The 16,524-nt window shown below is 40.0% G+C and overlaps 1 protein-coding gene across 2 annotated transcripts in view; it reads left to right on the top strand.

Moving 5' to 3' along the window:
- The window catches only part of FBXL20 (F-box and leucine rich repeat protein 20), a 105,494-nt gene extending 89,201 nt beyond the window's left edge, over positions 1–16,293 (top strand). For both annotated transcript variants that reach the window (XM_043584292.1, XM_043584293.1), the window contains exons 10-15: positions 1,240–1,370; positions 3,356–3,416; positions 4,352–4,396; positions 5,986–6,042; positions 6,995–7,207; positions 9,179–16,293. In XM_043584292.1, coding sequence (XP_043440227.1) covers positions 1,240–1,370; positions 3,356–3,416; positions 4,352–4,396; positions 5,986–6,042; positions 6,995–7,207; positions 9,179–9,286 — 615 coding nt within the window. In that variant the 3' untranslated portion in view covers positions 9,287–16,293. The remainder of the gene's footprint in view (positions 1–1,239; positions 1,371–3,355; positions 3,417–4,351; positions 4,397–5,985; positions 6,043–6,994; positions 7,208–9,178) is intronic.
- Positions 16,294–16,524: the final 231 nt, after the last annotated feature.

Genomic DNA, 16,524 nt, shown 5'->3' with positions numbered 1-16,524 from the left:
CTTTCCTCAACTTTCTTCCTCAGTAACCCCTTATAGATTTTAAAACGTTAAGAAGGAAAAGGCAGCACAGCCCTATAAAACTTTCCTAATATTATATGACACAAGTTCTCATTGGCCTGGTAAATATGCATGTTTATCGATTGCTGTTTCCCCTTTACACTTCAATTATCCTTGTTTAGTAATAACATACATCACACTTGTATGAAAGTTACTTCCACATGTGTTGATCTTCATTAATTTATCCTCAAGATAAATCTTATATCTGCCTTAGCATCCATTTTTTATCTGTATCTTGTTTCAATTATGCAATATTGAGAATATACTGATTTAAGCAGTGAATATTTAAAGCTTGATTTTTTTTTCAGTTGTCCTGGCAACCTAAGGACACTGACTGAACAGAGATGACAGGAGAGCTTTATTCTGAGGCTTATACAAAATTTGTGAAACTAACAGGACAAATTGAAGTGCTAATCATATCCTACATGTTAAGATGTTTATATATGGCATCTTTTTTTTTTTTTAGTGTAACATCTTGCTGTGTCCTTTTTATTTTAGAATAATTTAAAACACACAAAATTACATTTGGTTGATCACAGCTGTTTATCTCCATAAATGAGTATATTCTTTATATTATACAACTAAAATAAATACATAAATAAATGGATCTGTGGTTGATATGAAGTTGCAACTGTCATCCATAGGTTGTTTTATTTTTTCAGTAACTTAGTATCAGTGTCAATTTTGAACTTACAAATACATTTATACTGCTGTGCTTGCCTGTTTCCTAGGTTTTAAAGTCATGTAATTGAATCTACCCCACGATGTACCTCATGCCGTTCCCAATCCCGTTAGGTTACAAGAATCCCATTATAGCTTCCTCCTTTTACACCAAAAATGAGCACTGGGGCGCCTAGCTGGCTCAGTCAGTAGAGCATATAACTCTTGATCGCGGGGTCGTGAGTTCAAGCCCCACGTTGGGCATGGAGCCTACTTAAAATAAATTAAAATGAAAAAAATGAGCACAGATTCTCTCACAAACTAAATCAAAAGGAACTGAGAAGGAGAAACAAAACGTATTCATTTTCTTTTAGGTCTACTACCTAATTAATATTAAGCTCTATTTTATTTCTTTTTGGTGCTTATTTTCAGAGGTAACATTTTTTTCCTTTTCTTCTGCTAAATAACTAATATCTATGGGATTTTTTTTGCTCTTATTTATTTATTTATTTATTTTTTTAGCAAATCACAGATGAAGGTCTCATTACTATATGCAGAGGGTGCCATAAGTTACAGTCCCTCTGTGCCTCCGGCTGCTCCAACATCACAGATGCCATCCTGAATGCTCTAGGTCAGAACTGTCCACGGCTTAGGTAAACATTTCTTGTTTAGCTCAAAAAATCATGGGAAAGGAACAAAGGCCTTCTTCACCCAAATTTATTTCTTTGGAACTTTGAGATTTTTAAGGTAGATACTACAAGGCTACCCTTTTAGATGCCCAGCTACTTGCTTTGTACCTCATTCGATTACATGTAATTGGCCTAAACCAAAGGGTAATAGTCCCCATTTCCTACTTCTTGCTATCTACACTAGAAAAAAAAAACAAAAACATTTTATTTCATTACTTGTCTTATTAAACTTTCATATAATTCATTTCTAAAGAAAGTTTTTAAAGGCCTACCCCTGTGGTTATTTGTATTGTGGTAATGATGCCCAGTACATAGAAGAAAGTATTTTTTAAAAAAGCCCTACAGGAAAACTTCCTTTGTGCTCAAGATCTTTTAGAGCAAAGCTTATTTCTCTATGGTTCCTCCTTTCTGCCAAAATATAGGATTGGCTGAATATTTACTAAGAATGCTGTTAGCATACACATGATTTCAAACCCATATTGATTTTGTAAAAGCCCACAACACACTGTTTCATAATAAATAGGGATTATCCCCATATACCTGTTTTGTTTTTAAAACAAAACTTTTATTTTACTTATATGTTAGACATGTTGACCATTGTTGTAAGGGATTTACAAATATTAATTCGTTTAATCCACAGAATACCATATTAGCACTGTTACTGTCTCCATAATATAGATGAGAAAACTGAAGCCCAGAGAGGTCAGATAACCTGTTCAAGGTCTCACAGCTAGTGAGTTCAAGAGCAAGATTCAAACCCAGGCAGCCTGGCTCCAGAACCCAGAAAACCTCTTGTCTTACATATAATAATCATTGTAAACCAATATAACTTCATTAAAGCTTTTTGTAGTCACCTGGCCAGGAGCCTGACCATCATTATTGAAAGAAAATTTGCCTAGATTATCAAAATTCCTTGATAGATCATAGACTTGGTCAAAATTAATAATGTCAGAGGCCTGGAGCTAAGGAGGTAGCCAAACTTCTCCCTAAAAATCTTACACTTTACCTTTTTCTCATTTGAAGAGAGGACTGTTCAGCTCCTTATTACTTCATGGCTTATTTTATTGTTCGAATAGAAAAGCTCTCAAATATGATAATCAAAAGTTCAGTCAGATCATGTTTTCCCATTAGATATATATAGCATTCATTTCTTATTGATTTTTGATAATGATTTCTTATACTGTGGCTTTATTTGTTTCAACTTATGTAGTAAGTAATTTGTAAGCAGACATAAAAATATTCTTTGGTACGGTCACACAGGCACCACCAAAGTTTTCACAGAAAGGAGCTACTTTTGATTCCCCAGTCCTGTGGTTGGCATTTAGGTTGGTGTTTAGCAGTTCCTGAGTAGGAGAGTTGTCTGCCAGCTCAGTTTCCCCCTCCTCTGGGCCTCCCCGGGAGCCTGTGGGAGGAGGCAAGAAGCTTAAGGGTATTTTTTCATAAGTATGGAATTTCATACTTGGTACAGGCCTGTAATTAACCAGTCCCTTCATAGAATTTTTAAAAGCTATTTAAATCTGAGTGAACCTACATGTAAAATAGGGAAAGAGAATAATTTACTTGAGCAACAGATTAATTGAAACAGAGTATTTATCTCCATTTCCTTTGTTTTCTAGGAGCAGGCTGCCCTCTGGGGGTAAGCAGTATGCCATCAAGAAGGCTTTTAAATGCGTTTTTCATGCATTTTGGCATTAACTACAAGCTTCTATTATATTCTTCTGATTGCATCACCCTGAATTGTGGTATTTACAGGACCACTTTATGATGACTCCATGAAAATGAGTGGCAAGATCTGTATACAGACTTGCTTAGCTGTTAATGTCACTATAGTATGCAGTGCCTAGGGAATAGGAGGTTGTTTTCTTAAATTCTTGCTGTTTTTAATAAACCCAGTTTTCAGGGAACAAGGGCTTGACTTTCACTTTTTTTTTTTTTTTTTTTTATAACAGAATATTAGAAGTGGCAAGGTGTTCTCAATTAACAGACGTAGGCTTTACCACTCTGGCTAGGGTAAGTATTTTCTCCAGGTTCTGTAGGTTTGGTTTGGGATTTTTCTTTCAGAGGAGTGAACAATGAGGGAAAAGAAGAAAGGCAGCAGAATTGAGGGTGTGGGATGTGAGGGAACTTCTCTGTGGCTGGTGTTCCTGAGCATTCTCATGCTGCAGCTATAGGCCTGTGGAATACAAACTGCTCTGGAAATACAGACGTGCGTTGGAGGACATGATGCTCCTTCATGAGACTTGATTTGTCACATTTTCATTAGATGGTAAACTAAGCAGGGACTTTCTCATGCTTCATGAAAGAAATTCTTGGTTACTTGGTATGCGACTGGTGGGTGAGAGTGTTGTTGAAAGAAATGGATAAGCCCAATTTTAAATGGAGGTGGCTTAAGATTTTTTGTGTTCTCCAGAATATGTTAATCCTTGGAATGGTTTATAAATCACTGTATGTATAATAATAGCATTTAAAATTATATTGTCTTTAACCAGTATAATGGAACATGGGGAAGGACCTTTGCTTTCAGGCAGATTGATGGAACATTAATTGGTCGGGGGCAACATATGGGATAACTAAATCGGGACATAAAGCTTACCTTTCAGTCTTCCAAAGAAAATAATTTTCATCAAATTATTTATGGTTAGAAGGCTCTGTACTAGCTTGGTATTAATGTTCAGGGAATTTATTCCCGTGGACTTGTAAGGTGTTAGATACTTTAAATGTAGAATAATTAAGAAATTTCACTGTGATCGAGGCCTTTTAAAATGTGTAATTAATGGAATAAGGCAGAAAGTGTCATTAGAATGACACCTCTGAGTTATAGGAGGTTGTTATAGGAATAACTCTGAAAGTTAAGATTTTGTCGGTGTATTTAATACGACTTCTGGCCTTAAATTTTCCCATGTTTTAAATGTTTGAGCTATAATGTTTGGTTTTGTATTTTGTAGAATTGCCATGAGCTCGAAAAGATGGACCTGGAAGAGTGTGTTCAGGTAAGAATGTGGATTTTTACTCAGAAATGCAGTATGATAGAAACTTACATAATATGTGCACAGCAGAACTTTCAGTTCCTTACCCTAATGTCATGGAGTGCCTGCAGCATTGCTGACTCTCCATTTATTGTGGTGTCCTCTAGGCATACCAGGCAGAGGTACTGTGGTATATGTGGTAAAGAACTAGAAAAATACATGCCATCAATATAGTTACCAGTGGAAAGAAAGAAGACCCAAGTATTCAGGCCATAAAGATGTTAAAATGTTTCCTTAGACCTACAGGGTTGTAATTCTAGTAAATAATTAAAGCTCCCATCACATTGGCAATATAGCACTGCCTTTTTTTTTTTTTTTTTTTTTAAAAAAAAGCTTAATGAGACCCTGGAGCCCTTACATCATTAGCCCTGGAAATCTGACTCTACCCATTGGGCAGACAGACTGACCAGATACTGCCTTACGAACAATTTCTTTTATTACCAGTTTTTAAAGCTTTGAGATTATTAATTGATTGGGGAGAAATTTTGAAGGGGCACTCCTACTCCTAAAAAAGAAGATAGAGTAATAAATTTTTTTATAGTAAAAATAAAGGAAAGAGACTCCAGTAATTATAGAAGTCAGTTTTTTCTAAAATACTTGTTATCCAGACACTACTTAGCAGCTATTCTTACTAAACTAAAACTTGTTCACATCCATCTATCTTTTGCACTTGCCTGAGTGTCCCATGTGTCCCCCCAGTGTTGCTCCTTCTGAGTGATGTGCACATGCCTGCCCTCCCCAACCTTTCACCCCCCACCATTTCTTAACCCCTGTGAAGCTCTGTATGTTATCATCATCATCATCACTTCAGAGTTGGAAGGACGTTTGAAAAGAAGCACTAATTTACTTTCCAGCCTTAGATAACTATAAAAGACTGTTCTTCCTTCAAGAGTTCTGCTTCTTGAATGTTCATAGCTAACCCAGAGTCCCGCAGCCCCCTTCTGCCACCTTTGGGAAAATACCTGACACCCAGTTTATCAATTCAGAGTTAATGGCATGACTTACAAAATAAGCCAAATATATATTCTTAAAAATTTGAGGATATTCCCACATTAAATTTTTTTATGGAGCAGTGTCTTCTGATTCTTTTTTGTGGTTGTTCTAAGGAGGTAGAACAAAGTCCAATGGATAGAAACTACAAGGGGACAGATTTTCATTCATTTCAGAGACAAAGGATTTTCAATAGACTATTTGAATAGTCAAAGATGAAAATTAGAGATGACTAGATGTGTTCAAACCTGCCTGGATAGATTCTCAAAGAACAGGTTCAGGTAGCTGATGGGATTTCAACCTTAGGTTCTGTTATTTGATGATTAATATCAGGATATCAGTCTAGGGGCACCTGGCTGGCTCAGTCAGTAGAGCATGCGACTCTTAATCTCAGGGTCACAAGTTCAAGCCCCACATTAGGCATGGAGCCTACTTTAAAAAAGCCCGGGGGGGGGGGGGGGGGGGCGGGTATCAGTCTAGAATACAAGTGTACTCAAGAATGAGGTACAGCCATGAGGCTTTTTTGGAATTATACCTATAATAAACTTCTGTGTTTCTTTCAGATAACAGATAGCACATTAATCCAACTTTCTATACACTGTCCTCGACTTCAAGTATTGGTGAGTTTGACTTTTCGAAAGTTTTGTGTTCATTGGATTCAATCAAAACCCAACTCTTACTTTACTCTTGGTGTCTGGCTACCATTGTGGGAAAGCATATTTCTCCAAATTTCCAACTTACAGAGGACCAAAGGATTATGTTATCAGTACTTAGAGATTGAAAAGTGACATGAAGAGTATGAAATCTGCCTCCCACGTGAATTATACTTCAGCCTGAATGATGGCTAAATTTCAGAGATCCAGGGGACAAAATGGCCCCAAATTCAATTTGCTTCACTTGAGACTAATAGGTCGTATAAAACAGAACCAATCAAGGCTTTACTAGGGGTGTTCTGTGCTACTGTTTCCAGTAATACTGTGGGAAAGCATTCTGCTTGACTAGTTTGTGTCCAGGCTCATTTTTGTGTGTACTTAGTGCCATATTACTATCCAAAATTGGGATAAGGGGTTCTGAGTTTCACATGGAGGAACCAGGAATTTAAGGAAAACTGGTAAAGAGACTTATGTGAAGAGATGACCACACCTAACAGGTGTACGAATCATCTTCAGTTAATTAGCTGCTTGGGCATTCCCCTGTATCAGATATTCAGTGTTTAGTCCAAATTCCAGAAAATTTTATTCAAGAAAAGCTTGAGGCCCCTTTGCCTCTGTAGAAAAGTGTTCATTTGTGTATGGGGGTGCGTATGTTATTTTGTTTATGAACTATTTCACAGTCGTTGCATGCACTCACACAGTGTATTTAGAATCACACATAGAAATGTCAGTCATTGATTGTGAAAAGCAGAACCCCAGCAGCTCTAGTTTGCTCTCATTTTACCACATGGATCTAGTGATGGCTCCATATACATCAAAATCCAACCCAGAAGGTTTCCTTCCCGACTGTGCACAGGCCAATGGCTAGAAAAACACCATGAGATGTTTCAGTGACCTTCCTTGCTCTATTTGGCTGCAGAGTCTGTCTCACTGTGAGCTGATCACAGATGATGGAATTCGTCACCTGGGGAATGGAGCCTGCGCCCATGACCAGCTGGAGGTGATTGAACTGGACAACTGCCCACTAATCACAGATGCTTCCCTGGAGCACTTGAAGAGTTGTCACAGCCTTGAGCGGATAGAACTCTATGACTGCCAGCAAATCACACGGGCTGGGATCAAGAGACTCAGGGTAAAGATGGCTGCACACTCTCCAGCTCTAGTGCTCTCCGCACCCTTTCCTTCTTTTGTTTCTTTTTTTTTTTTCCTCCTTTATTTCCTTTTCTGTTTTTGTTCTAGATTTAGATTTCTGTGATTTTTATATTTACTTGGACATTTAGCAAAGAGGAAAAAAATGGAGAGCAAATGCAAGGATAGATAGTTTTTACCTGTTGTTCTAGATGGAAATTTAGTAGGAAAATAGCCACTGAGGGATAAAAAAGTAGGTCTCCTCCCAGCATAGTTTCTCCAATAATGTCCAGGGCTCAATAACATACAGAGTCAAAAACACGTGCCACAGTCAGGAAAGAAAGGAATAACATAAAATATTTAGTTAGATGGGATTTAAGAATTTAATTTGTATTTTTCTTTCACATCAAACCCTTTTTCTGGTGTTCTTATTTTTTAAGACAAGTGGATTTAAGAGGTTTTTTTTTCTCACCTTTTCTTTTAGCCCCATCCTCCATAATAAAGAGACCCATGCATAGCCAAATGACTGGAAGACAAGTTGCTAACAAGGAGGTTATAAAAGGCTGGATGAATCTATATGTTAGATTATTCAGCTCAACAGACATTTATTGAAACATCTGTTTCACACCTGCTGTGGGAAGGGCACTGTGCTTAGTTAGGCCCTTACAGCCAATGTCTAAAAACATCCATGTTGGCCATATGGCATCTGAGTACATAAAGGAGACCAAACCTCATCTTGAGATCCAGTTGGCCTTAGTTCCTCCTCTCCCTTCAGACCTAGAGGACTGAGAGCATAACCGCAATGGGGAGGCCTTGGCAGCCATATTCCTTCTACACCACAAGGAGAGAGCCACAGACCAACCAGAGCCTCTTTTATGGCCTCCCTACAGTAGGGTTCCTAGACCTGCCTGGCTGTCCAAAATCTCTTCCATCTCTGAGTTCTCAAGACTTTTTTTGTCTATTCTTCAAATCATCATTTAGCATTTTTGTACTTTAATTTTGCTATTTTTTTTTCAACGTTTATTTATTTTTGGGACAGAGAGAGACAGAGCATGAACGGGGGAGGGGCAGAGAGAGAGGGAGACACAGAATCGGAAACAGGCTCCAGGCTCTGAGCCATCAGCCCAGAGCCCGATGCGGGGCTCGAACTCCCGGACCGCGAGATCGTGACCTGGCTGAAGTCGGACGCTTAACCGACTGCGCCACCCAGGCACCCCTAATTTAGCTATTTATGTCTAGACTGTTAAGTTCCTTAGGAGCAGGATCTCCATGTTGACCATCTTTGTATCCCTCTTATGTTAACTAGCACAGTATCTTGAACATGGCAGCAATTCAGAAATTATTTATGTAGTAAAAACTGGAAGTGTTTTGTTAAAAGAGGATAGTGAGGTTTTATCAGAAGAAACATCCATCAACTTCCAATGACTTAGAAAAAATTATTTTAAAAAATTTTTTTAATGTTTATTTTTGAGAGACAGAGATGGAGTATGAGTAAGGGAGGGGCAGAGAGAGTGAGGGAGACACAGAATCAGAAGCAGGCGCCAGGCTCTGAACTGTCAGCACATAGGCTGACATGGGGCTAGAACTCACAAACCACAAGATCATGACCTGAGCCGAAGTCTGACGCTTAACCGTCTAAGCCACCCAGGCGCCCCAGAAAAAAATTATTTTAAGCTTATATAGTTGCTTTCAACTTTGGGAATCCCTTTGGGACAGGTTAAGAGATTAGTATGAAGTTTTTCCCCAGTTTTACTATTATGGAAACGGGTACCAAGGTTATGTGAGCTGTTTAGTCATTTAGAATAACATGGGATACTACAAAGCGGAACCCAGGCCTCTCAACATCCTGACCGACTGGTACTTAGCCTCTGCCTTGCTTTCATGTTCACTCAGCCCCTCAACGTTTTTTCTGAAAAGCAACATTGCTCCTTCTGTTTAAGCCCTCTCTCTTAGTAATGTTTCTGTCTTGTTTCAGACCCATTTGCCCAATATTAAAGTCCACGCCTACTTCGCACCTGTCACTCCACCCCCGTCAGTAGGGGGCAGCAGACAGCGATTCTGCAGATGCTGCATCATCCTATGACAATGGAGGTGGTCAACCTTGGTGAACTGAGTATTTAATGACACTTCTAGAGTTACAATGGAGTCTCCAGTGGAAGCAACCCCAGTGTTCTGGGCAAGGGTTACAAAGTGAGGGCAGCGTCCAGATCCCTGAGGCACACATAACATGCACACCCATCCTCACCCCCACCTTCTAGTTCTGTGACCAGGGGACTGAAGCCCATGCCGGCTTTATCAAGTGGATTGGTGAAACTTAACCATTCCTGTTGGACATGCCAAGAAGAAAATCATAGGCAAGGTAGAGGGAAGGGGGCATTCCAGCAAACCCAGTGTTATTGCTATTGCAGTTTCTTCATTTTGTTAAGGGGTTTCTTTGGTGATTTTGGAACAGCAACTGCAGTCCTCCAGGGTCAAGGAAAGCATAGAGAAACAGTATATGTTATATCCAGGGACCAGAAAGAAAATTTCTTTGCATCCTATAAATGATAGCCATCCATCGTGAGATGACTACAGAGCTTCTCTGCTTCCTTGTTCCCATGCCAACATGCTGAGCATGCTCACAAAGAAGGCTCATCCATTCCTCCTCCTGTGTTTAAGTATTTGGCCCAGAGGTTTCCTAAATGGTTGCGCTGAAATCGCTGTGGTCCAAATGTGCTTACTCACTCAAATTGTCACTCTCGGTAGCACACTTGTGCACCTGTCTTTCGTTCTTTGTTGCTCCCTCCTGCACTCTTGCTCAGTCTGTCACCTGTTCATAGTCTGCTTACTCACACTCAATTGTTACTCTTTTGCTGTTGTGTTTACAGTGTGCATTTTGGATGATTAGTTGGGGTTACCAAACATTTTTTAAAAAGACAGTATCAATAAATATTTTTTTAATTCTAAATTTTACCATTAGGGGACCCTGCCTGAATCTTTGCCAACCTGAAGAGAAACTATAACAAAAATAAGAAATGTTATGAGAAGAAATTGAGCTAAAACTATTTTGACGAAAACAAACTTTGCCTTTTGGTTTCTGTTATACCTTGTGATATATAATAATACGCATGATATACCCAATATCCCCCTGCACACTTTTCCTTCCATCAAACTCCACTAACTTAATAAGGAGAGAGAAATGCATTATTAGTAAAGAATGGAATGGTGAATCCCAAAATTGAGCCTGAAGGCCCCCCTACCCACACTCAGACATGTCATATGTTCACTGAAATCGAGGTGTGAGTGGTATCATCCCTGATTTGTGTCTGTGAAGTTGTTGGCTTTAGTACGAATGCTGCTACAGTTGCTGTGCAGTCTAGCTGGTCAGTTTCTCTCCCCACCCCCCCATTTCAGCCTATCAGGGACACAAGAATGACCCTAGAATAGCTGGTCAACTATATGTCAGTGTTGGTGGTGTATTTCAAATGTTGGCGCCAGAACCACTTCAAAACCTGTCAACCATATCTCTCTTGTGCTCCAGACTTCCTGTGAATGAAATAGGGGGGTAACCAGGTGAAGGCTTTGGGGCAGGAGAAAGAAAACATTGAGAGGAAGTAGGGGGTTCAGTGTCTCTGCCCAGCATAGTCACCAGAGCCGAAGGCAGGTAATCAGTGTCCATGACTCAAAGAAGAGGCTTCCTTTCTTCTTCCTTCCTCCCCCTCAAAAAATCATAAAGGATGAGGGAAATAAGATGAGTTTCTCAAGTATGAGAAGTAGATTTCTAAACCCCAAGGTTGAACATCTTGTGTGATTTTTTTAATAGGACTTTTTTTTTGGTGGGGGGGTCTTTTAGGACATTATTGCGCAGTCTGCCATGATCTTAGATCATCTTCTGCATGACCTAGACTGTTATAAGTCTTGTTGTAATGCTGCAGGTGCTGGCTCTACCAGCATATGTAAGAATAAAGTAGAACTTCTTTCTCCAAAAGCAATCAGATGAAAGGGTCCTAGAAATCTGTATGATTCACCATTATCTTGCATGTTAAATTTATTTTATTTAAAAAATTTTTTAATGTCTATTTATTTATTTTGGGAGAGGCAGAGAGAGAATCCCAAGCAGGTTCTGTGCTGTCAGCACAGAGCCTCACCCTGGGCTCAGTCTCATGAATCATGAGATCATGTCCTGAGCCAAAATCAAGAGTCGGACGCTTAACCAACTGAGCCATCCAGACGCTCCTGCATGTTAAATTTATTTAAATCCTACTTTGTTATGCCCTTTTAAAGGCTCAGATTTCTTCATTTCCCCTTCCCTTTATCTTCTTTTCAAATTATCATATGAGGAATATACTTGAAATTTTTTTTTATTTGAGTGTAGTCAACATAGGAATATACTTTTTAAAATGAGACTCATTGTTATGCTCCATCCATACAAATACACACATATGCACACACACTTCCAGATATGGTTAATAATATTCAGATCCCCAGGTCACTCATTCAAAACAAAAGTAAAAAGGAAAATATTTAGAGACCATCTGCTCGAACATATTATGGTTTGTTTGTTTTTTTTGTATTGCCTGAACAAATTGACCGTAAAACACTGATTGATTAGTGAGTATGGATTTAAAGTGCCCACTAGTTGAGACTATTAATACCTCTTTACTTAAAAAGTACATAAGTTTAAAACACCCTATTCACCAAAACATGAACAGCTTGGAAATGCTGTTTCTCAACCCAAAAAGTGTACCCACGTGCAAGTCCCTGGGGACTTGCATGGGTGATCCCTACCCGTCTGGGCCAAGAACAATCAAGTGAGAGGAAAAAGGAGTGTGCAGCACTGGCTTGTATGTGGTCAGGCCTTGTTCCTTTCCAAGAAAACTTCAGGCCCATCAAGGTTGGGAGGAAATATATTTTTTATGCCAGTCTGCAACCTATACCAGCTGATGAAATGTACCAGGACTTTGAGAATCCAGAACATGGTAAGTTTTGGATAAGTGGAAACGGTTCTGCCATCTGAACATAGTGCTTCCTGTCTCAATATCAGGGACACTTTTGAAAATTTAGTAAGGCTTCAGAGGTATAGGAAAACCTCTCCCTAGGAACAGCTTATTGGTCCATTTATCTGACTCCCAAGTCCCTGAACTTTATGCTTTCTATGATGAAAAAAAATTCAGAGTGAATGGAGAGATTTGGGATAAGTCAGAAGGTACCCTCAAAGCTATTGCATAAACCTGCAGGTAGCCAGGAGGAATTAATCATTGTCTATGTGGAGAACATTATTAACATTATTAAACACCCAGATCATCTCTTTTTAAAGCAGCCTTTCCCCCCTTTTTCCAGCATTATTTGCTACATCGATATCTTTTATAGCCTCTACATTGGCTCCATCAAGAAGGGACTTCCTGTCTGCCTGATTCCAGCCTTTTTTTTTTTTTTTTTTTTTTTGCTTTGACTTCTCCCATTTTCTTCTGATACCCATCCTTCTATTTAAAGCCTCCATCTCATTCCCAACGATGCTGCTGATTTAGCCTCAGTTGTCTCCAGTCTAGCTTCCTCTTTGGGTCCTTGTCCTGATCTAGGCAAAGTCTCCTGGGCAGCTTTGAATTCAGTAACTGTCGTGTGCCTGAGGCCATTTTTCACTGGGCTGTCTCGGACATTTGCTCACCAAATTTGAAATCAAGCTGTTGGATATGAGGAATTAAGGAGATCTGGCTTCATCTTTTTTTCCCCTAATATTTGGAATATGAAAGCACATTGGTGCTCTTTGTAAAAAATGTTGTCTCCTCCTAGTCTGCTCTTTAGCGGATGTAAAAGTATTTCTTAAATGGTCTTTGTAAATTTCCACATTCATTACGTTGATTTAGCAGACCTATAAGTCAGAAATTTTACATATTCCTTATATCACATATTTTAGAGGGAAACCTGGCAAATATTTTTATGATGCTTTATTTGGGGCTCTCCAAACCATTTGAACTGTTCAATACAGCTATAATACTACAGCAGTCAAGTTCTTTTATTTCTCCTAATTGTCTTGTAAAATACATTGTTACCAGTTTGATAGCCCACTAATGCCCTGGTGGGGTGGGGGTGGGGGGCACTAAACAAGGTGTGCAGTGGAACTTGTCCAGGTATGAAATTGTAGGGAAGTGTGAGAGTAGCATTGGAAGGAAGAGGGGACTTCCTGCCTGCCTGTGTGGGCAGCATATCCTTGGGTGACTGTGGTTTTGGAGAAGAGGAACACTTGTAGATCATGGTTGACCCTTGGCCATTTAATGTTTATTGTGCTGAAAGTTTCAAACTGCATATTGCTATCAGTGAGAGAGGAGGGGTTTAAAGGAAATGGGTCTGTTCTGCCTTTCCCTCCTTGTGTGCATGGTTTAAGATTAGGTTTCTAGCCCCATTGCGCATCCTGGCTGACGGATTCTTTCAGTGGTATGCTTTGAGCTTATGGAACAGTTTTTTAAGAGATTGCCTTCCTGTCTGCCCACCAGTTCTAGGATCTTTAATCACCTCAAACCCAGGCAGTGTGAGTTAGTGGAGTCTTGTTTGAGAAGAGGTGAAGGATATTTGGTTGGAGGTCTGGAGGCAACCCTCCCACTTACAATGATCTTGAACCAAAGATTCTCAAAGCAATAGGAGGATGAGGGGAAATATGGAATCTAAGCCTTTCCTCAGCTTTATTTCTATCCTAAATTTTAATTGTAATATTGGAAGATAGAGAAAACTATGTAAGACCATATCAGTAGGGTATAATTAACCCAGGTAATTTGGGAATAACATCTGGCTGTACCTGCTGTATTCAGGTGCCCTAACTTAACATCTGGTTCTCCAGCAAAGAACATGCCGCTCTAAGTTTGCCCTCTCACTTCATACAAACTCTCCCTGCCAGGAACTACCATTTGAGGCAAGTGAGTTTTCTGCATGAAGAGCTTCTGCAGCTCCCCTCACAAGGCAAGTCTACCTGTTTGTCCATTTTTATTCTTAGGACGTCAGCTCTCCATCTCTGAAGGCTTTGACCCTTCTTAGGAAAGTCAGTAAGAACCTCTCACCTGAGTCTGAGTAAATCTTTGGAGCCCAACAGAGTTACACTTAATTTTCAGCAGAAAAAAATTTGTTGGACAACCTCACATGTAGGATATTAAGAGAAATTCTGTAATGTGTTTATTCCATCTCTGCCTTATGTTTTTTTGAATAAGCCCTTAGTGGAGTTTGGTTCAAAAATGTTGTCTCTGTGCTTCCTCAGCCAAGATGTTTCACTGCCCTTTTAGGAAAAAGAACCATGAACAACCAAAACTATCAACTGACTCTTTCTATTTTCTATGTTTTTCAAAAAGTTTCTTGTTTTGAAGAACTAGGGTGGGAAAATGGTAGATAAGACTCATTCGGGTCTGGAACTGGGGCACTTTGCTTCAGGTACAAGCATCTATCCTGCCTCACACATGTGAGTAGATTTACTTTCCTCTCCATTCAATGAACTCCATGCCCTTCTTACTGGCAAGGAGGGCTTCTGTTTTCCACGCACCTAACCAGAGTCCTCCAGATGGGGATTGGCATCCCTGAAAGAACCTCCAGTGCTTCTGGGCATGGTTTTCACCGTGGTGAGAGTGGGTAGCCAGTAATTGAGAATCCCCACCCTAAGAAGAGATGGGAGAAGAAAGGTGTTCACACGCATACCCCAGGAACGCAGGGAAATCTTTGAAGTTACGTGTATTTTATTAAAGTGGAAGAAGAAAACTTTGCCCCACAAAGTTTCACTTGTCACTGTTGCTTACTACTTACTTTTACTAATTCAAATCTGTATCGCACTGCTGCTCACACACGTGTTTCTTACCTTCGCCTAACCCTTCTCAGCCCCTGAAGTCACTGTTTTGTTTTTCTTTTTTCCCCTGGCACTAGCGAACGACAACCGAAAGTCTTAGAAAATCTTAACTTGAGAAGGAGTCTCTAACTGGCATGGTTTGATTAATACTTTACCTGCCCCACCCCCAAAGACGTGAATGACTTTCTTTCCTAGTGCTATATAATAGATCTGTAATAAGTGAAACCTTTGCTGCTACTTTTCTGGGTTTACATGTTTTTTCCTTCCCTTAAGAATAATTTCTTACCTGTGCTTCTCTGATGACTGTTAATTTCTAATAAGTGCAGGAAGAGGCGAGCCTGAGATTTCTTCTCTTACTCCCCTCCTCACCTTACCCCCAAACTACATGCTAACCTCTAACATGCACAAGATCTGTGGGGTGGGGCTTAGCAGAAGCTACTAGTGTGTTTTCTTACCGTGCTGCAGCTCTCAGAGCTGGCCCCTGAGGATCTGTGACTGCCCAGGCTCAAGGGTTACTGGAGGGGGAGAAAGGCCTTCTGCATTTTGCCTTTCTCCAAGTTTTAGACTAAACCTTCAGCTGCCTCCCACCCTGGCCACCTCCTTTTTCCTACCAGGAATTGTTTCCAGGTAACCTGCCTCAGGCATTTCCCAGCTGCTCTCCTCACCCTTGCCCACCTCCCGGTGACCCTGAGAGCACAGACCTGTGCAGAGCTCAGAGAGCTGTGAGGACTATCCCTGCCTGTCAGACTCTGCCTGAGGACAGAGATGGGTGGGTAAATGGTGCTGCGGGAGAAATTTTTACCTTCAAACCAGGTTGTTCCATCCCTACACTATAACCCCCTCTGAAACCTCTCTCTGAGGGGACAAAAGGCAGAGGATGGTTGACTGGCAGGATCTGATCCCAAACATTGCTGTGGCCTAAGCCTCGGGCAGCCATTCGGCCTACCCTGGAGCGCTTCAGTGTGCAGGAGCTGCTGCTGGTTTCTCCACCGGGCCTGCCCCAGTGCGGCTGACACAGTTCCCTACTTGGTGACTTAACACCAGGTTCCATTAGCTGTCCAAGTGACTGTTTGCACCCAGTACTTTTGGCGCTTGAGGATGGGGGGAGGGAGGGTTATTTAAAATAAAATCCGAGGTGGCAGTAAGGATTCCTTTTGCTTTAAAATCTTTGGACTAAAAGAAAAATGTTTTTTTATATATAAATATATAAAGTAAATTGTTATGTAACTATTATTGTTTCCTGTATGTTCTAATTTTGTTTTATGATGTAATTAAAGGAAATAAGCTGTGAAGACTTTTCATTTTGCTGCGGAAATAGCCTGTCTTGGAGCTACGATTCTTCTTGAACCCTAGAACTACAAAGGCTCCTGAGGCTGAATGATGGGGCATCTTTTTGGCATCCTTGTAGATATATTTTTTAATACTCTTTAATAGTCTTTAGTAATTATTTAATAGCCTTAATACCTTTTTAATAGCCCTTATTTAATACCCTGAACTCCTTGTCTCTAAGAAAAACAGAAGAC

Source organism: Prionailurus bengalensis, chromosome E1 (assembly GCF_016509475.1).
Source record: "Prionailurus bengalensis isolate Pbe53 chromosome E1, Fcat_Pben_1.1_paternal_pri, whole genome shotgun sequence".
NCBI classification, from domain to species: Eukaryota; Metazoa; Chordata; class Mammalia; order Carnivora; family Felidae; genus Prionailurus; species Prionailurus bengalensis.
This window is presented reverse-complemented; position numbering and strand designations above follow the sequence as displayed.